This window comes from Ovis aries, chromosome 20 (genome assembly GCF_016772045.2).
Source record: "Ovis aries strain OAR_USU_Benz2616 breed Rambouillet chromosome 20, ARS-UI_Ramb_v3.0, whole genome shotgun sequence".
NCBI classification, from domain to species: Eukaryota; Metazoa; Chordata; class Mammalia; order Artiodactyla; family Bovidae; genus Ovis; species Ovis aries.
In genome coordinates, this window is record NC_056073.1 from 28,483,891 (window position 1) to 28,506,242 (window position 22,352).

Below are 22,352 nucleotides of genomic sequence, written 5' to 3' on the forward strand. Positions count from 1 at the left end.
AGAGAAATGTGAGCCGTCCTCATCCAGTCCTTCAGATGCTGGGAACTTTTAACATCATCTACTTCTGGTTTTTCCTTTCACTTATGAGGATCACAGATAAATCTCCTGAATAAAATGATGTGAACTTTTTTTTCAATGACATCTTGAATTTGCCAATTCTAAATTCTACTTATTCTCTTCTCAAAAATGTTTTGTCTCTTTTTTTCAGCTATTTTGTAAAGATTCTATGAATAAATAAATATTTATATTATGTGCATATGTATTTATATTATGCTTTCATAAGTCTGGAGTTACTGCTCTAGTGATTAACTAGTAACAGATATTCATTAATGATAATGATACTGTTATGACAGATCTGTTTTCTCATCACAGAAGAAATCTTCTGCCTCATCGTGGTAGAGCTCACATCATAGGTGCAGATATAGGGGTTTACCTGAGACCTTCCTATCGCTCTCCGGGTCTCAGACTCAATAGTTCCTAGGCCAGATGTGTTCTGCGCACAGTTTATATGAAAATGAAAAGGTTCACTGAAAGAGCCACAATTACCTAAAATTTTTCTCATTTGGAGGACTGTTGATTTCAGTTCATTCACTAGAGGAATCTGGGAGTAAATACATCTGGGATTTTTCAGATCTCCTCTACCCACAGGGAAAGCTTCCAATGGCTATGAGCCATGAGATGAGTATTTTTCTTTCATACATGTCTTGTCAGCACAAAATACCTCTCAATCTCTTTTGATCAATTATTTAGCTTTCTATCTGGAATCTAAGTAAATATGCAAATAAAGCTGTAAGTATTGTCATTAAATGTAAATATTTAATTAGACAAAGTAAAGAGATATCTTTACAAAAAGTGTCTTTTGTCTCTGATATGTTATTCACTTTTATAGATAATATAATTTTATAGAATTTGCAAAATTGTTTTTCCTCATATTGAATATAACATTTTTATATGTTCCAATAGCATTCTTTAAAATATTTATTTTCCCCATATATTCACAGTGATTATTTATTTATAAAATATTATCAAAATCCTTCAGTCAGTTCAGTTCAGCTCAGTTGCTCAGTCATGTCTGTCTCCTTGCATTTCCATGGACTGCAGCATGCCAGTCCTGTCCATCACCAACTCCCAGAGTTTACTCAAACTCAGGTACATTGAGTTGGTGATGCCATCCAACCATCTCATCCTCTGTCATCCCCTTCTCTTCCCACATTCAATCTTTCCCAGCATCAGGGTTGTCACAGAACTGAGTCAGTTCTTCACATCAGGTGGCCAAAGTATTGGAGTTTTAGCTTCAACATCAGTCCTTCCAGTGAATATTCAGGGTTGATTTCCTTTAGGATGGACTGGTTGGATCTCCCTGCAGTCCAAGGGAATCTCAGGAGTCTTCTCCAACACCACAGTTCAAAAGCATCAGTTCTTCTGCGCTCAGCTTTCTTTATAGTCCAACTCTCACATCCATACATGATCACTGGAAAACAATAGTTTGACTAGATGGACTTTGTTGGCAAAGTAATGTCTCTGCTTTTAATATGTTCTCTAGGTTTGTCATAGCTTTTCTTCCAAGAAGCAAGTGTCTGTTAATTTCATGGCTGCAGTCACCATCTGCAGTGATTTTGGAGCCCAGAAAAATAAAATCTGTCACTGTTTCCACTGTTTCCCCATCTATTTGCCATGAAGTGATGGGACCGGATGCCATGATCTTAGTTTTCTAAATGTTGGGCTTTAAGCCAACTTTTTCACTCTCCTCTTTCACTTTCATCAAGAAGCTCTTTAGTTTTTCTTCACTTTCTGCCTTAAGGGTGGTGTCATCTGCATATCTGAGGTTATTGATATTTCTCCCAGCAATCTTGATTCCAGCTTGTGCTTCTTCCAGCCCAGCATTTCTCTTGATGTACTCTGCATAGAAGTTAAATAAGCAGGGTGACAATATACGTCCTTGACATACTCCTTTTCCTATCTGGAACCAGTCTATTGTTCCATATCCAAATTCCTTTTCCTATTTGGAACCAGCCTGTTGTTCCATGTCCAGTTTTAACTGTTGCTTCTTGACCTGCATACCCGTTTCTCAAGAGGCAGGTCAGGTAGTCTGGTATTCCCATCTCTTGAAGAATTTTCCAGTTTATTGTGATCCACACAGTCAAAGGCTTTGGCATAGTCAATAAAGCAGAAATAGATGTTGTTCTGGAACTCTCTTGCTTTTTCAGTGGTCCAGAGGATATTGGCAATTTGATCTCTGGTTCCTCTGCTTTTTCTAAAACCAGCTTGAACATCTGGAAGGTCACAGTTCACATACTGCTGAAGCCTGGCTTGTAGAATTTTGAGCACTGCTTTACTAGCGTGTGAGATGAGTGCAGTTGTGCTGTAGTTTGAGCATTCTTTGGCATTACCTTTCTTTGGGACGGGAATAAAAACGGACCTTTTCCAAACCTGTGTCCACTGCTGAATTTTCCAAATTTGCTGGCATATTAAGTGCAGCACTTTCACAGCATCATCTTTCAGGATTTGAAATAGCTCAACTGGAATTCCATCACCTCCACTACCTTTGTTCATAGCGGTGCTTCCTAAGGCCCACTTGACTTCATATTCCAGGATGTCTGGCTCTAGGTGAGTGATCACACCATTGTGATCATCTGAGTCATGAAGATCCTTTCTGTACTGTTCTCCTGTGTATTCCTGCCACCTCTTCTTAATATCTTCTGCTTCTGTTAGGTCCCTACCATTTCTGTTCTTTATTGAGCCCATCTTTGCATAAAGTGTTTCTGTTGTATCTCTATTCTTCTTGAAGAGATCTCTAGTCTTTCCCATTCTGTTATTTTCCTCTATTTCTTTGCACTGATTGCTGAGGAAGGCTTTCTTATCTCTCCTTGCTATTCTTTGGAACCTTGCATTCAGATGAGTTTATGTTTCCTTTTCTCCTTTGCCTTTTGCTTCTCTTCATCAGGATCATCTAGATTCTTACTGGCTTTAATTCTAGAGCCTGGGTAGGCAGACTTGCAACATGTGATTCTTTTATAAGTGTGGCTTTTGAACATATTTAATAGAAGCTAATCCTAAGGAATCATTCAACAAAGATAAGAAACTCTAGCTGAACATAATACAAAGTTAAATGGAATGGTCAAAAGATATTCAACCATATTGGAGAAGCAAAACAGGATGAAGTCAGAAGCCACTGATAAGGTAACTTAAGTGTTATCTCTGTAAACTGTATTTCTCTATTCATAAGACAAACTTTGGTTAGTATTAATTTGTGACCCTATGGTCTGTAGCCTGTCAGGCTCCTCTGTCTATGGAATTCTCCAGGAAAGAATACTGGAGAGGGTAGCCTTTCCCTTCTGCAGAGAATCTTCCCAACCAGGGATTGGACCCAGGTCTCCTGCATTGCAGGCAGATTCTTCATTGTCTGAGCCACCAGGGTATCCCAATAATTATTATTGTAGTAATGTGCAAAATAAATTATTTCATTTATGGTTTGGGGAAGCCAAAGGTCTAATAAGCAATATGATTACCCAAATAATTTAAATTCTTATTATTTCAAATAGACATCACATTTTAAAAAAATAATAAAAACGACACTGTTATGCCCAGTATTGCATGTATTTCCTTTTCTTTGTGCTTATTTTCCTGGGGGTAAGGGGCTTGACATTTGCCTCCTCATTTGTCCATCTACTGAATAGCCTATGTTCAAGTTCAGCATAGCTTCATCTCCTCTCTTGAACTTTCTTCCCAACAACTCCTCTCCCTTAGCCCCATAATAGTCACTTACATGCCCCTTCCACTATGTGTTTCCACCACTCTATAACTGCTATTTGAACACTTACACTACCCCGAGGACAATTAATTGTTCATGTCTTCCTGAGCATAGTCTCAGACACAGACACAGAGTGAAGAGTTTTATGAATGCTAAGCTTTACTCTGGCTGTCCATATATTCTGCGCATTGGCACAATTCTGTTTTCTGAAGTTAATTATGGATAAATCTCTCTTCCTCAAATATCTCAAATGTTATGGCTATTTTTCTCTCAATCTGATCATCATGATCAATTCCTAACAAAATATTCCTTGTTCTTTTTGTGGATGTACCACAGCTTAGCTTGTTCTTCTGAAATGTCATCAAAAAAAATTCTAAACAACTTTTTCCATGAAAATGGCAGAAGAATGAAAAGTTTTTACCTCCATTCTTCTGGAGTCTATCCGTTCATTAGCATCATCTGAGCTTATGCTTATATATTTGTTCATAACATGTTATTGTTTATTCTTCATTAACATTTGATGCTAGAATATAAAAAACAATAGTACACTTTTTGAGGCTCCAAATTATTATGAACAGCAAAGGTACTGGGGGCATTCATCAAAGAGTATGTATAAAATGTGTATTTTTGCATATACATGAACCCATGTACACTCACAGAACCACACACATTCAAATCCATACTGAATAGCATAGAAATGGGTATTCTGGATATATTCTATCTGGGTTCAGCTCCTAGTACAGCCATCTAAACTAGGTTCAAAAGTAAAATTCTCTTAAATATCTGTTTCTCAATTTTCCCATTTGTAAAAAGATGTGATAGTAATACCTCCCTATTTGGGTTGCAATGAAGAGTAAGTGGATTAATTCCCTTAAAAGCACTTAGAAAAATTGCAAAGTACTTAATAAGCATTACCTATAGCAGTAGCTATATATAATACAGTCACACTGTCATAATAAATTTACTTCTTACCTTTCTGTATGCAGGTGAAGAAGAACAGTTAGAACTGGGCATGAAACAGTGGACTAGTTCAAAATTGGGAAAGGAGTACGTCAAGGCTGTATATTGTCATCCTGCTTAATTAACTTACATGCAGAGTAAATTATGCAAAATGCTGGTCTGGATGAAGCACAAGCTGAGAATCAAGTTTGCCAGGAGAAATATCAATAACCCAGATATGTAGATGACACCACCCTTATGGCAGAAGTTGAAGAGGAACTAAAGAGCCTACTGATGAGGGTGAAAGAGGAGAATGAAAAAGTTGGCTTAAAAGTCAATATTCAAAAAACAAAGATTATGGCATTTGGTCCCATCACCTCATGACAAATAGATGGGGAAACAGTGGAAACAGTGACAGACTTTATTTTCTTGGGCTCCAAAATCTCTGCAGATGGTGACTGGAGCCATGAAATTAACAGACACTTGCTTCTTGGAAAAAAGCTATGACAAACCTAGACAGCGTATTCAAAAGCAGAGACATTACTTTGCCGACAAAGGTCCATCTAGTCAAGCTACTGGTTTTCCAGTAGTCATATATGGCTGTGAGAGTTGGAGCATAGAGAAGACCGGACACCGAAGAACTGATGCTTTTGAACTGTGGTGTTGGAGAAAACTCTTGAGAGTCCCTTGGATTGCAAGGAGATCCAACCAGTCAATTCTAAAGAAATAAATCCTGAATATTCTTTGGAAGGACTGATGTTAAAGCTCCAATACTTTGGCCACCTGATGCAAAGAGTTGACTCATTAGAAAAGACCCTGATGCTGGGAAAGATTGAAGGCAGGAGGAGAAGGGGACAACAGAGGATGAGATGGTTGGATGGGATCACTGATTCAATGGACATGAGTTTGAACAAGCTCAGGGGGATGGTGAAGGACAGGGAAGCCTGGCATTGCTGCAGTCCATGGGGTCACAAAAAGTTGGACGTGACTGATCGACTGAACAGTAACAACAACACTCTCTCTTATAGAATTTGATGCCACGATCCATAATTGAAAGTGAAAGTGAAGTCACTCAGTCATGTCCGACTCTTTGAGACCCCATGAACTATAGCCCACCAGGCTTCTCCATCCATGGGATTCTCCAGGCAAGAATAATGGAGTGGGTTGCCATTTCCTTCTCCAGGGGATCTTCCCAACCCAGGGATCGAACCAAGGTCTGCCGCATTGCAGGCATACGTTTTAACCTCTGAGCCACCAAGGAAGCCACCCAGATACATAATTAGCCCTCTCCTGTTTATTATCTTCATCTCCAGTTCATGTTTTTCTATTCATTTTCCATGATTAAAAGAGAAAAGCAAAAATACATACATACATAAAATGTCACCTAAATGTTCACAAAATTCAGGGTCAGTTAAGAAAATAAGATATCAGAAGTAGTTAAAGTCTGTGAGTGTTTTTAAATATTTAAACTGACAAATAATGATACTTTGTCTAGAAATAAATGCTAAATCATATAGAAATAAATACATAGGTCTCACTGGAGGTAAGGATACAAGAAACTGCAGTCAAATTCTCTTTTCTGTCCCTGTCGCTTAGAATAATGCCAAACCAGGTAATATCTGATTATTTTTTTTCATTACACCTCTACTATTTTCAGGATTTATTCTATGCTGACCTTTGTCTGGAGACCCTGAGATCCATATGGTAGAAGTCAGATTTATGTACATACAAAGAAAGTTTAATTTCAATCCTATCTACAGAAAGAGAGTGAGATGCTCAAGGACTTCCCTGGTGGGGCTCAGTGGTAAAGAATCCACCTGCCAATAAAAGAGACATGGGTTCTATTCCTGGTTCAGAAAGATCCCCTGGAGGAGGAAATGGCAACTCACTTTGGTGTTTTTACATTGGAAATCCCATAGAGAGAGGAGCCTGGTGGGCTACAGTCCATGGGGTCACAAAGAGTCGCACATGACTCAGCAACTAAACAACAATCCATCTACTGCCTTGGAACTCAATATGATGGCTGACTCACACAAGCTCACACAGTAAGGACAAGTGTCTTCTTTGGGGAGCAAAATTTTAAGTTTGCATGCCTTCTCTTTACAGTGCAAAGCCTCACTTGGTATCAATAGTCTTCTGTTTACTTTCCCTAAGACAGAGCTGAGTTTTCCAAATTGCATTCATCTCACACGCTAGTAAAGTAATGCTCAAAATTCTCCAAGCCAGGCTTCAGCAATACGTGAACCGTGAACTTCCTGATGTTCAAGCTGGTTTTAGAAAAGGCAGAGGAACCAGATATCAAATTGCCAACATCCGCTGGATCATCAAAAAGCAAGAGAGTTCCAGAAAAACATCTATTTCTGCTTTATTGACTATACCAAAGCCTTTGACTGTGTGGAGCACAACAAACTGTGGAAAATTCTGAAAGAGATGGGAATACAGACCACCTGACCTGCCTCTTGAGAAACCTATATGCAGGTCAGGAAGCAACAGTTAGAACTGGACATGGAACAACAGACTGGTTCCAAATAGGAAAAGGAGTATGTCAAGGCTGTATATTGTCACCCTGCTTATTTAACTTCCATGCAGAGTACATCATGAGAAACGCTGGACTGGAAGAAACACAAGCTGGAATCAAGATTGCCAGGAGAAATATCAATAACCTCAGATATGCAGATGACACCACCCTTATGGCAGAAAGTGAAGAGGAACTAAAAAGCCTCTTGATGAAAGTGAAAGTGGAGAGTGAAAAAGTTGGCTTAAAGCTCAACATTCAGAAAACGAAGGTCATGGCATCTGGTCCCATCACTTCATGGGAAATAGATGGGGAAACAGTGACAGATTTTATTTTTCTGGGCTCCAAAATCACTGCAGATGTTGATTGCAGCCATGAAATTAAAAGATGCTTACTCCTTGGAAGAAAAGTTATGACCAACCTAGATAGCATATTGAAAAGCAGAGGCATTACTGTGCCAACAAAGGTCCATCTAGTCAAGGCTATGGTTTTTCCAGTAGTCATGTATGGATGTGAGAGTTGGACTGTGAAGAAAGCTGAGCACCACAGAATTGATGTTTTTGAACTGTGGTGTTGGAGAAGACTCTTGAGAGTCCCTTTGATTGCAAAGGAGATCCAACCAGTCCATTCTGAAGGAGATCAACCCTGGGATTTCTTTGGAGGGAATGATGCTGAAGCTGAAACTCCAGTACTTTGGCCATGTCATGCAAAGAGTAGACTCATTGGAAAAGATTCTGATGCTGGGAGGGATTGGGGGCAGGAGGAGAAGGGGACGACAGAGGATGAGATGGCTGGATGGCATCACGGACTCGATGGAGGTGAGTCTGAGTGAACTCTGGGAGTTGGTGATGGACAGGGAGGCCTGATGTGCTGCTATTCATGGGGTCGCAAGAGCGACTGAACTGAACTGAACTGAAGGCAGTGCTGAATGCTCAAATTAGTGTGTTTTCTCCCAGTCTCAGAGTTGGATCAGCTTTCTGCACAAACTCTGCAGCCATCTGCTAAGGTTTGCCTCCAGTGCCTACACGAAGCTGGCCACTGGCGAGAGAAGTGTGTGGCTGAGGCATGCAGAGCCTCTGGAATACCCATGGACCCTTTGAGGGATCTTCAGATAAGGCATCCTCAGTGACTCAAGGCCAGGCTTCCTAAGGGGCTCCAGAACTTAGTAGCAGGATCCTTGTCTCTCCGATGCACTCCAAGAGCCCTGGCTGCTGTTCTCCCAGCCTTTTCCTACCCACTAGTCATGCTACAGCCCTCAGTATTCTAAAAGAAGTGGGTCTCTTTGGCAGCATCCCATACTGCCCAGCAAGCTGGGCACTCACTCCCTTGTCTCACTTTTCCCCATGGGAGAAGTCACAGGCCAAGAATATCTCTCTTGGCATGAACTGGGCCACCATGGGGGAGAGGTGACACAAGTAAAGTCAAACTGTTCTTTGACCTTTGTCAATGCCTCCATCCCCAGAATCTCTGGATTCCTGGAGTTCCATAAAGAAAGTCTCAAAAATACCGTTATTGGGGGGAAAGAGGGTAAAAAAGGTCTACTTCACCAATTTGATGACTTCACATTCTGTTTACACATTATTTTTCTGATATGCTTTAGTCCTTTGTGGATGTTTTCCTTTACCCTCAAACTGTATGTGAGACAGCAAAATAGACACAGATGTATAGAACAGTCTTTTGGACTTTGTGGGAGAGGGAGCAGGTGGGATGATTTGGGAGAATGGCATTGAAACATGTATAATATCATATAAGAAACGAATCTCCAGTCCAGGTTCTATGCAGGATACAGGATGCTTGGGGCTGGTGCACTGAGATGACCCAGAGGGATGGTATGGGGAGGGAGGTGGGACGGGGGTTCAGGATTGGGAACACATGTACACCCGTGGCGGATTCATGTTGATGTATGGCAAAACCAATACAATATTGTAAACTAATTAGCCTCCAATTTAAATAAATAAATTTAAATTTAAAAAATTGTACTGATCACTTTTAAACATATTTTCTACAAACTGTGAGAATGTATTAGAAAGTTTAAATGTTTTTATTTATCATTTCTTAGCTCTCATGCTCTTCTAAGTTTTTAAATAATTTATAATTTTGGCTATTTTGTATCTACCAGTTAATCTGTTCAAGAAAGAATATTAACTTAATTTCATCTGCATATAACACCCTTATTTTTAATCTATTATAGTTTATATACAAATATATAGCAATTTCACATATTTGTATGTAATGTCTTCTATTAGCTTGTTTTTGTAAGACATAATAAACTGGGGCCAATTTCAGGATCCTCTCAGAGTCATAAGTAGGTAAAAGTTTCCTTTATCCTCCTCTCTCTAACTTCAGACACTTTATAATTCAGTTCAATTCAGTTCAGTCTCTCAGTCGTGTCTGACTCTTTGTGACCCCATGAACCACAGCATGCCAGGCCTCCTTGTCCATCACCAACTCCTGGAGTCCACCCAAATCTATGTCCACTGAGTCAGTGATGCCATCCAACCATCTCATCTTCTGTCATCCCCTTCTCCTCCTGCCCTCAATCTTTCCCAGCATCAGGATCTTTTCCAATGAGTCAGCGCTTCACGTGAGGTGGCCAAAGTATTGGAGTTTCAACTTTAGCATCAGTCCTTCCAATGAACACTCAGGACTGATCTCCTTTAGGATGGACTGGTTGGATCTCCTTGCAGTCCAAGGGACTCTCAAGAGTCTTCTCCAACACCACAGTTCAAAAGTATCAGTTCTTTGATGCTCAGCTTTCTTTATAGTCCAACTCTCACATTTTATAATTACCCTACATAAAATCCATGTTCGTTGTAAAATGTTGTTTAAATGTCCCTAAAAACTTGTTCTGCTATCCTCTTTACACAAGATATTCACAGCATTACTCAATAAAATGTTTTGTGGAGAAATAATTTGGGATATTCTGGAAGAAATCTAATGAAAACAGGCATGCCTTTACCATACCAGTGTACTTTGTGGATTTCTAAGGAGTGTATATGCTGAGTTTCTCAAACTTATTTGACCAGGTAAACTTTTGAAAAGTGTTGGAAATGCTGGCCAAAGTAAATGTGTTACTCCCAAGTCTTCTATTGAAGTCTCCTGTCCTATTGGCATGCCTCAATTTGTGACACATGTACATGTATTCCACTTCTGAGGTCTTGATGATTACATAGTGATTATTTAAACATGAAAGTAATGGTGATAATTGCATGGAAATCATGCCTCTGCACATACACTGGTCTTCCCTGGTGACTCAGACAGTAAAGCGTCTACATGCAATGTGGGAGACATGAGTTTGACCCCTGGGTTGGAAAGACACATACACTGTGCTGAGAGTGAGAACTTCATTTTCACTTTTCTAAGATTTTATTTTAGCATGTACATTGGAGTCTATAAGTCTTCAAGACTGAAGATCTGTGTGATCAGAAATAGTTCTTTCCACATAGTTTTCCTATGAGACCTTTATTCTTGGTCACTATTGGGCTTGGTATTAATTGTCCTATTAGGAATATAGAGTCTCTAAGGTTCCATTCTAGACTTGATATCAATTCCTGCTATAGTAACAAACTTTAGTTTATTCTGGCTCCAGAAATAAACACTACCACCTCAGCTTGGTCTTGGATTTAGAGATACATATTTAGAACCTTGTGGTTTGGAAAGCTCATGGATAAGCATCACTTTCCTGGCTTATTTAACTAGTTAGAAGAGTGAAGGACAAACTTTTCAGAGGTGAGGAAATGATGAGAACCACATATTTTCTCTTGCTTATTTACATATTCTACAAGTTATCTATATAAAGACAAAATAATAATTTCTTTCTACAATCACTCATGTCAGTCTTCCTCAGGCCACCCTGGCCAATAATAATTCTCCCAGCTTCCATGTCCATTGTCTATAACGTGTTTTCATTTCTGAACATCATTTTAAACTTACTATTTTAGAAGGGAGCTCAATTTGAAGTAAGCTGTTTGTGTAAATCCCTTAATTTTGAAGAATGTACTTTCAGGATGGGTAAATGCAAAACAGAAAACAAAGAAAGTGTGCTTTCTCTACATTTGGAAGAATTTCCTTCTCACTCTTAGCTTTCGTAAATTATTTCCACTAATACAGTTTGTTAAGATATTGAAGATATGAACTCTTCTGATAAAATCATACATTTGGATTCATACATATATGTATGTTTATGTTGTGTTTGTATGTATGTGTTTCTCCTCCCCTTAGTCTTGGAATCATTTTACTTTTTCAAGAGTGGCAGAGAATTGAAGAAGCTCCATTCATATTTAAATGTATGCAGTTTAAAATGTGGGATGCAGTAAACTGTGATGCTCATGTATCCTATTTTCCTAGGGACAAGTTGCATGAATGGCATTGGGTTAATGAGTGAGTTAAATATATATGGGCATCATCACTGTATCAGAAGAAAAACTTGGAGATTTTATCTATCTACCTATCTATCTTTAGAAAACCCCTTAACATTTCTGGGAAGTATACTGCAGAGCTTTACATTTTTAAAAATGAGTCTTCTGATATTGCTGCTGATGACATTAAAATTCACTGACTAAATAATATGGGAGTTGGTGCAGCAGTTGAATAACGTGGGTCCTTTGAAATAGATACTTGGTTTTTAAATTAACATTATTATATGTAGCTAAATTGATTTATGTTTAAATATATGTTTTAGACATGTTTTTTTGCTAGTTCAGGGGAAGAGAGGTTTAGTAGAATTAGCAAAGTTATTAGTTTAGTCAAAACATATTTGTTTGGTTTTGACTATGTTAAAAAAAGACCTGTATGCTAATGATAATACAAAAGATATTTAAGATAGATATCTTAGCCCATTAAGAGGTTACTTTCCATTTTATAACACTTGGCATGCTTAATGAAAAAGGTCCTTAGCATATTGACACAGTGTTACGAAGTAATTCAGGATTTCAGAAGACAAGTATATTGTACAGTAAGGATGCAAGTGCATCTTAGATGTTGATATAGAGATGAACATTAACAGGTTAAGTAGAGTTTGTCAAGGGTGAGAGACGTGGGTTGAAAGACATTCAAATCAGGAGACTTGGAGTTAGCAAACAGTTTCAGTACATTATAACTTTATGAAAACAGAGAGATTGATTTGGCCAGAACAAGTTCTAAATGATGGGACATAATTCTGAAAGCAGAAAGGGAAACTGAAATTGTACAGAGCCTTAAAGTCAATTTTACATTCTAAGGAATAGAGGTTGTATCTTGATAAATATCCCATTGTTGTATGATTCTGACAATCATGTACAGGATAGCAGAAAGTGAAGAGGAGCTAAAAAGCCTCTTCATGAAAGTGAAAGAGGAAGGTGAAAAAGTTGGCTTAAAGCTCAACATTCAGAAAACGAAGATCATGGCATCCGGTCCCATCACTTCATGGCAAATAGATGGGGAAACAGTGGAAACAGTGTCAGACTTTATTTTTTTGGGCTCCAAAATCACCGCAGATGGTGACTGCAGCCATGATATTAAAAGACGCTTACTCCTTGGAAGAAAAGTTATGACCAACCTAGATAGCATATTCAAAAGCAGGGACATTACTTTGCCGACTAAGGTCCATCTAGTCAAGGCTATCCAGTGGTCATGTATGGATGTGAGAGTTTGACTGTGAAGAAGGCTGAGCGCTGAAGAACTGATGCTTTTGAACTGTGGTGTTGGAGAAGACTCTTGAGAGTCCCTTGGACTGCCAGGAGATCCAACCAGTCCATTATGAAGGAGATCAACCCTGGAATTTCTTTGGAAGGAATGATGCTAAGGCTGAAACTCCAGTACTTTGGCCACCTCATGTGAAGAGTTGACTAATTGGAAAAGACTCTGCTGCTGGGAGGGATTGGGGACAGGAGGAGAAGGGGACAACAGAGGATGAGATGGCTGGATGGCATCACGGACTCGATGGACGTGAGTCTGAGTGAACTCCAGGAGATGGTGATGGACAGGGAGGCCTGGCGTGCTGCGATTCATGGGGTCGCAAAGAGTCAGACACGACTGAGCGACTGAACTGAACTGAACTGAAAATGTGTTGCCATCTCTGATGATATGAATTAAAAAGTCTTCTTAGAAAATTAAATGAAATAAGAATATATTGGTTAAAATGCATGAATGTAATCATCACATTCAAACTTGTATTTGAGTAGTTATGTTATCCAAATGATGAATACAATTGATAGAATACTGCAAAGTAAACAATTTTTTGTCAGGGAAATTACTGAAGGTTTCCAATTATAGCAGAACTAAAGAGCCTCTTGATGAAAGTTAAAGAGGAGAGTGAAAAAGCTGGCTTAAAAGTCAAAATTCAAAATACTAAGATCATGGCAGCTGGTCACGTCACTTCATGGCAAATAGATGGGGAAAAAATGGAGACAGTGACAGACTTTTTTTTGGGGGGGGCTCCAAAATCACTGCAAATGGTGACTGTACCATGAAATTAAAAGATGCTTGCTCTTTGGAAGAAAAGTTATGACCAACCTAGACAGCATATTACAAAGCAGAGGCATTACTTTACCAACAAAGGCCCATCTAGTCAAAGGTATAGTTTTTCCAGTAGTCATGTATGGATGTGAGAGTTGGACTATAAAGAAAGCTGAGCACCAAAGAATTGATGCTTTTGAACTGTGGTGTTGGAGAAGACTCTTGGGAGTCCTTTGGACTGCAAGGAGATCCAACCAGTCCATCCTAGGGAAATCAACCCTGTATATTCATTGGAAGGACTGATGCTGAAGCTGAAACTCCAATATTCTGGCCACCTGATGTGAAGAATCAACTCATTTGAAAAGACCCTGACGCTGGGGAAGACTGAAGGTAGAAGGAGAAGGGGACAACAAGGATGAGATGGTTGGATGGCATCACTGACACAATGGACATGAGTTTGAGTAAGCTCTGGGAGTTGGTGATGGACAGGGAGACTTGGTATGTTGCAGTCCATGGGATCGCAAACAGTCGGACATGACTGAGCAACTGAACAGAACTGAGGTATGTCCAAGCTGGATGACTTAAGAAGAAGATGTGTGACAAATAATCAAAAGTAGAATTGAATCATGTTTGACATTCTTATCCATTCAGCTTTTTAAAAATCATCAACAGAGATATGTATATCTAGTATTTTCTCTACAAAAATTTTTCAGCTTTCATGCTTCTCTGTAGATGACATGCAATTTTTCAAGAAATAAACCTGTGACCCATTATTGACACTTCCTTCTCCCTTTCCACATCCAGAGTCTCAAGTTTGTCTAGACTTAGTCTGTAGAGTCTGTCTAAAAATATGAATCTTTCCTGCTACCACTAAGCCTTCTGTTTCCTGAAGTATTGCAACAGCCTCCTAACCAGTTCCCTTGTTCATTCACTGCTTGTCAATCCATTCTGCAATCTGAGGCCAGCTTATTTTTAAACACAAACAATATGAGCACAAAAGAATTGATGCTTTTGAATTGCAGTGCTGCAGAAGACTCTTGAGAGTCCCTTGGACAGCAAGGAGATCAAACCCGTCAGTCCTAAAGGAAATCAACTTCAAATAGTCACTGCAAGGACTGATGCTGAAGCTCCAATACTTTGGCCACCTGACGCAAAGAGCCAACTCATTGGAAAAGACTCTGATGCTGGGAAAGATTGAAGGTGAGAGGAGAAGGGGGTGTCAGAGGATAAGATACTTGGATGACATCACCAACTCAATGGACATGAGTTTGAGCAAGCTCCAGGAGATAGTGATGAACAGGAAAGCCTGGCATCCTGCAGTTCATGAGGTCATAAAGAATCGGACATGACTTAGCAAATGATCAAAAACAACATGTCGGTTATTGACTCCCTCCTGACATTCATTACCCCTTGACTTGTTTATAAATCCCTCAAAGGCTAACCTTTAAGGTGCTTTCGATAAATACAAATCTCAAACATTTCTCTTGATTATTTTGTTTGCTTATTTTGCAGTCTAACCATAAGACACTTTGCCCATAATTTTCCTTATTCAGCGATATTTCTCAGATATTTCTCAGCTCCTCAATGCTTTTTCAGTTTAAAGCCTTACCAAGCTACTTCCTCTGCTGAAAATAGTCCTTCCTTATCCACTAGTTAGCTCTTATTCGCTCTCTACTTCACTTGCCAAAAGAGGCTGTCATTTTAAAAATGTACTGCATCTTTATCTCCTTTCCAAAAATGGTGGTTTTTGTCTCTTATCATCAAATTCTTCAGCAGTGAGTCAGCAGTTACTATGAAATGAAAGTGTTATGAAGTTAGTGACATATCACCAAGGAATCAAACAGACTTGATATTCTGCTACTATATAATACAAAGTTATAGAAAGAAAAATTCACAATATTCCAAAAAGTTTTATGAAATAAATGAAATTTTTGAGTAGCATTGGGTCCTTTAATCAATATAAAAATAAAATATCTGATTAAAAACAAAATGTTTTTAATGAGGAGCTAAACATTTACTTGCAACTTACAACAATGCTTCTCTCTGAAGACTCTGTAACACCATTAAAGCTAGACTACCCATTTTTTTCATTATGAAAAAAATATTGAGAGAAAACTATTTACATAGATGGTATCTAATAACTAATTAAAGCTCTATGATGGTTAGGTTTTTCACATTACCCTTAGCTTGACTTTGAGAATTGCATGTGTTACTGTAGATATGGAAATAATTAAATAATTTCTTTCAAAAATATTCTTATTGCTCTTTTTACTATTGACAACTGATAGAATGTCAACAAAGATGTTTTTTGATTGGATAACATCTCATTTTCTTTAACTTACAAGCTGACAGGATGTTATTGGGAATAAGAGGGTGGATTTATAAGAAAAAATAAAACACTTTGGAGAACAGAGCAATAATTAATGAGTAGTCATTTCTTATATGGTCCACTTTATGTCATCATATGTTTAATAGTTTTCTGTAAGCTCTTGCACACTTTTAATTTCCTCCTAGAGCCAAACGGTTCTCTCTTACCGCAAATGGCACACCCCTCTTATCTCACCTTCAGGATCAGTTTCTCCCAACTGTATTTCTGATCTTAACTGTTTCTATTGGACTTCTATATTTTCACATGTGCCTCTCTCCTTTTCAAGAGCAGGGTGATGACGGCAATTAATGAGAGTTTGGCAGGAGATTTCATACTGGTGGGCTTCTCCGACCACCCGCAGCTTGAGAAGATCCTCTTTGCATTTGTGTTAATCTCCTATCTCCTGACACTGGTTGGCAACACAGCAATCATCTTGATCTCTTATCTGGATCCCATGCTCCACACACCCATGTATTATTTTCTTACCCATCTCTCCTTTGCTGACCTCTGCCTTACCACTAGCATCGCTCCCCAACTGCTATGGAACCTCCGTGGTCCATACAAGACCATCAGTTCTACAGGCTGTGCCATTCAACTCTATGTATCCCTGGCGCTGGGATCCACTGAATGTGTTCTCCTAGCTGTCATGGCGTTTGATCGCTATGCTGCTGTTTGTCGGCCACTCCATTATGCCACAGTTATGCACTCACGACTTTGCCAGTCTCTGGTAGGAATGGCATGGTTGAGTGGAGTGGGCAACACCCTAATTCAGAGCACCATCACCCTTCGGCTGCCCCGCTGTGGGAACCACAGGATTTACCACTTCATCTGTGAAGTGCCTGCCATGGTCAAGTTGGCCTGCGTAAACATTCATGCCAATGAGGTGCAGCTCTTCATGGCTTCCTTGGTGCTTCTCCTCCTCCCTCTGACACTTATCTTGATCTCATATGGATGCATTGCTCAAGCAGTAATGAGGATCAGGTCAGCTCAAGCCTGGCGAAAAGCCCTTGGCACTTGTGGGTCCCACCTCTTGGTAGTAACACTCTTCTATGGAACCATCACAGCTGTCTATATCCAGCCCAAGAGCTCTTATGCCCACAGTCAAGGAAAGTTCATAACCCTTCTGTATACCGTTGTGACTCCCACCCTTAACCCTCTCATTTACACTCTGAGAAATAAAGATGTAAAGGGGGCTTTAAAGAGGCTGGTACAGAAAGATAGAGCACAGCAGAGTGAGAAACTCTGATGAGGTAAAAGTATAGACATGGCCTGACTAAGGTTGAGGTGCTGAAGGAAAGATGTACCAGAAGGCATTATCTGGAGACAGCTTCACGTACATGCTGCAAAGCCAAACCTGCAAGACTTTCTAGAGAATCCATAAGCCTACAATTGCTTTCTTTCATTTCCTTCCCTAAAGTACTAGAGGAGAAACTGTCTAAAAAGACATCTTTATTATCTGTCAGTCAATAAATTACAAGCATGACTTACTATTTCCAAAATCTCTGTGGCTAATTTTCTTCCCTCTCTGCCTCCCCCTTTTTTTAGGTAAGTCTTGGCTTTGCCTTGTTAAATGAAATCAATCTATTGGTTGGTTCCTTTGTATAAATCCTGGAGAAGGAAATGGCAACCCACTCCAATATTCTTGCTTGGAGAATTCCATGGATGGAGGAGCTTGGTGGGCTACAGTCCATATGGTTGCAAAGAGTCGAACACCACTGAGCGCCTTCACTTTCACTTTCACTTTGTATAAATAAACAGTGTGATGCTCACTAGATAGGTGTTTTAAACCTAATAGTTTTACTACTACTTCTTTAGCAGCTTATTTCTGGTGGTCTGCTGCAGTATTGCCCATCTGGATCCCACCCTTGGACCAGTAGAAACCTGTGTAGCTTGGAAATCCACCTTATCTTCACTGACTCTGCAACTCACTGTCCCTTGGCCATCCTGTTTAAGTCTGCTGTCTAATTTTTTGTTTGTTTGTTTCTCACTCTTACAGTCTAATTTGAGTCATTGTCAGGTTAGCTTTTCCTTGATATTTTCATTGTCCATAGAAATTGTGTCCACACTGGTGCCAAGAATGTGGATTTTGAGTTTTCATTTTGCATTTAGATGATTAAATGATTTCTATCAAGTGACAGATTATAGGATCCAGTCCTTGCCATGTGCAAAGTGACAGGGCATTTAAATCTAATTCATTTCATTTCATTTCATGAGTGTGTGTGTGTGTGTTTGAGGGTACCAGTATTTCTAGCAATTGTATTTCCTGATATGGGAGATAGAGGGTTGAGAGGTTTTTAGTCCTTTGTCTTTCTGACATTTGGAGGAATCCTCTCTGTGTGTTTTGTGTTTGCCCCAGTATGAGTGTTCCTATATGTTAACAGTTAGAACCTTCTTTCCTCCTCCCAACACTCACATTTTTTAAATATATATTCGTTGTCAGTTCAGTAATTGTCAGTGCCTGCAAAAATGGAGTTTGTATATCTTGATATGCCACCCTCTCTTACATGTTTTTTCTTTTTTTTTACTTTACAATACTGTATTGGTTTTGCCATACATCAACACGAATCCGCCACAGGTATACATGTGTTCCCAATCCTGAACCCCCACCTCCCACCTCCCTCCCCATACCATCTCTCTGGGTCATCCCAGTGCACCAGCCCCAAGCATCCTATATCCTGCATCGAACCTAGACTGGTGATTCGTTTCTTATATAATATTATACATGTTTCAATGCCATTCTCCCAAATCATCCCACCCTCTCCCTTTCCCACAGAGTCCAAAAGACTGTTTTATACATCTGTGTCTCTTTTGCTGTCTCGCATACAGGGTATTTTTGGCTTTGTGTGTAATGTGCTCAGTCGTGTCTGATTCTTTGCAGCCCCATGGACTATAGCCCACCAGCCTCCTCTGCCCATGGAATTCTCCAGGCAACAATACTGAAGTAGGTGCCATTTCCTACTACAGAAGTTCTTCCTGACCTAGAATTGAACCTGGGTCTCCTAAGTCTCTTGCATTTTTGGCTTTAGTAAAGTTTTATACTTAAAAGCCTTAAACTAAAAGAAAACTGAATCCCTCACTTCTCACATTTGGATTTCTTTGATTGGTTTGCCAAAACTTTCAAATGATTAGATTATTTGATATCAGTGTTCTTTCAAGATTCTTTAAATAGGTTGAGTAAAGCAGAGACAAAAAAGTTATGCCGTTGCAAATCAGACAAAATGATTCAGAAAAATGAGGGTTTCCTACAGCAGTATCAATCAAGATTTAACATTCTCAAAACCATAAACAAATTAGTCTTTTAATGGAAAACTAAGGGAAACTAATGCCATTATTAAAGGACATGGATTCTGAGAAAAGAGAATGTCCTGTCAAATTCAAAAGGGAGTCATAATACTACTAACATTTCTCACCAACGAGGCCTCTTGAGAGATCTAATGATATTTAATTATATGTCTTTATTTCTCTTTTCTTTACTATGTAGCAGTGCTCTGTTTCTACTTTAAATCATTTTCTACTACATTTACTTATCTAGTATTTATGAATTGATAAAATTTTCAATTTTTATAAATATATTTTTAAGTAAACAAATCAGTATTTCTTTTCTTCATGAAGAGGGAGATAATTAATTAAAATATATATATTTTTAATGCCATGGTGTTATGGCTGATTTACAAAGATAAGCTACGTGCTATATCAACCTAAAGCAAAAGAAACGTAGACTTCTAAGATCATGTATCATTTTGCTTTAAATTATGGATTGACTTTTTAGAAGTTTTTTTTGCTCAAATTATAACTCCATGTTAAAAAATATTTTCTGAATCTAATTAATGGTTTTTATTATTGGCTACATGATAAAATAAAACAAGTTGCATTAGTTCTGAACAATTTTAAAGTCTTTAAATGTGATACATAATTATGTATGGAAAACATATATAATTATCATTACTTAAGTTTATTCTTTTGAAATGTTAGACTGCTTAATAATTTTGTCATTAAAAACTGCTCTATGTATTTCTCCTTGTAAGAATGTTAGCATAAATTTCTAGTTATACAATCTTGACATAAAGAAGAAAACACCAAACGTGACTGTCAACTTGATTAATCACAAAAAGAAAACAAAAACACATGGAGCCATTTCCCAGATATGAAACTTGAACCTTATGCACTCTCCAAGGCTCCCTCATTCCTGTTCCATTCATTAATTTTCTTACCCACATATAATCACTACCCAGATGTCTAAAAACAAAGTTTGTTTTATGTGTTTACCAACTTTGCATAGATTGAATAGTGCCGTACATAATCTTTTCATTTCACCTGTTTCTGAGATTCATCCAGAACATTGCATGTAGCAGTATTTTGCTTTCATTGCTGGATAGTATTCTATATTATGAACATAGTACACTTTATTGATCATTTAACTACTGAAGATTTGATCATTTCTATTTGGTTTTATTATAGTACTGCTTGTATGAATGTTTTAATTTAAATATTTTGATGGGTGTATCTAGTAATGGAATTTCTAAGTAATATGGAATGCACATGCTAAGCTACAGTAGGTGCACTGCCTGACAGTTTTCAGGTGGAGGAACCATTGCAGACTCCCACCAGCCATGTGTGAGAATTCCTTCTGCTCACAGTTTTAATAACACTTGGAAATAATAGTCTGTCTTAGTTTAGGTATTCTGGGAATCTTATAGTAGTATTAAATTGAGAGTTTAACTTGTATTTCCATGATGGCTAAAGTAGTTGAGCATCTTTTTTGTATGTTGATAGTCATTTAAGAATCAATTTTTGTGAAGCACCTAGTCAAGATTTTAGGACATTTTTATGTTAGATTTTCTGCTTTTTCTTCTTCTGGATTTGTAGACATTTTTATTTTCTGACCTAACTTTTGCTGTAGTAAGTTTTATAAACATATTATCCTGCACTATGGTTTGACATTTCACTTTCTTAATGCTATCTTGTGTTTAAAAAAGTTGCTAATGAAATCTGATTTATCAATGACTTCCTTATATTAGTGCTATTTATGCATTATTTTTTTAAAAAGTTTTTCTTTCCAGCCCCAAATCATAAACATATTCATCTATCAGTGTTATTTTCCAGATGGTTTGATATTTACCATTCACATTTATAGTCTTTAAAATCTATGTTTATATTCTCTAAAATTATTTTTGTGAGATAAATATCAATATTTATTTTTTATGAATATCCAATTGACAAAGCACTATTTAAAAATCACTGTTTCCTTTTTTAAAATTTATTTAAATTGGAGGTTAATTACTTTACAATATTGTATTGGTTTTGCCATACATCAACATGAATCCACCACAGGTATACACGTGTTCCCCATCTTGACCCCCCCCCCCCCCTCCCCATACCATCCCTCTGGGTTGTCTCAAAAAAAAAAAAAAAAAAAAGAAAAAGAAACACTGTTTCCTCTCTTCTCTTCAGGATCAAGTTTGTTATAAATCTAGTGTCTAAAATAATGTGGGTCTCTTTCTGGATTCTCCATCGTGTTTAACTATTTTCCTTGTCTATTCTTGTGCCCATAAGACATTTATTATTAATAATAAATCTTGATATCAAGATTCCCAAGTCTTCCCACTTTGTTCGAAGGGGAAAATTATAGATCTCTCTCTCTCTCATGAACATAATGAAAAATTCTAAGCAAATTATTAGCATTTGAATCTAAAATATATCAAAAGGAGAATAGATTATGACCAAGGAGATTTTATTCCAAGAATTCAAAGTTGTATTAATGTTGAAAGGTTAATCAATGGAATATACTCTATTAATAAAACAGGGGGAAAAAACCATTGGATCATTTCAATAGGTGCAGAAAAGTCTTTTGATGAAATTCAACATCCATTCATGATAACATAAAAACATAATAACATAATAACATTTGGCATACTAGCATTAAAGGGGAACGCTATTAATATGATAAAGCGTATCTATAAATGTCCTACAAGAGAAAATCACTACTTATGCCTAACAATAGCTAGCAAAATTTTGAAGAACCAATGAATGTTGGTTTAAATGGAAATAAATTTTATATTAGTTTAAATGGAATTAAACTATGTCCAAAGTCATAGTTAACATGTGTGACCAAGAGACAGAGCCCAAAACTACTGGACCATACATGTAAGGATATTTGAAATATTTAACGTCTTGTACCTCTCACATGCATACATCAAATATTAATACATATTGGAAAAACAAGGAAATTTATATTTTTATAGTATTAAAATATGTGAGGTTTTGAAGAGAGGAGGAAGAATAAATTCTATAGGTAAAACTTAAAAGATGCTAGCTCTAGAAAGGCCACAGACTGGGAGAAAATA

At 37.9% G+C, this 22,352-nt stretch overlaps 1 protein-coding gene across 1 annotated transcript; it reads left to right on the forward strand.

The window, feature by feature from the left end:
* Positions 1-16,303: 16,303 nt before the first annotated feature.
* Positions 16,304-17,254, forward strand: LOC101116185 (olfactory receptor 2G3-like). Its single transcript, XM_012101037.5, has one exon. The coding sequence runs from the start codon at positions 16,304-16,306 to the stop codon at positions 17,252-17,254; it is 951 nt and encodes a 316-aa protein (XP_011956427.3).
* Positions 17,255-22,352: the final 5,098 nt, after the last annotated feature.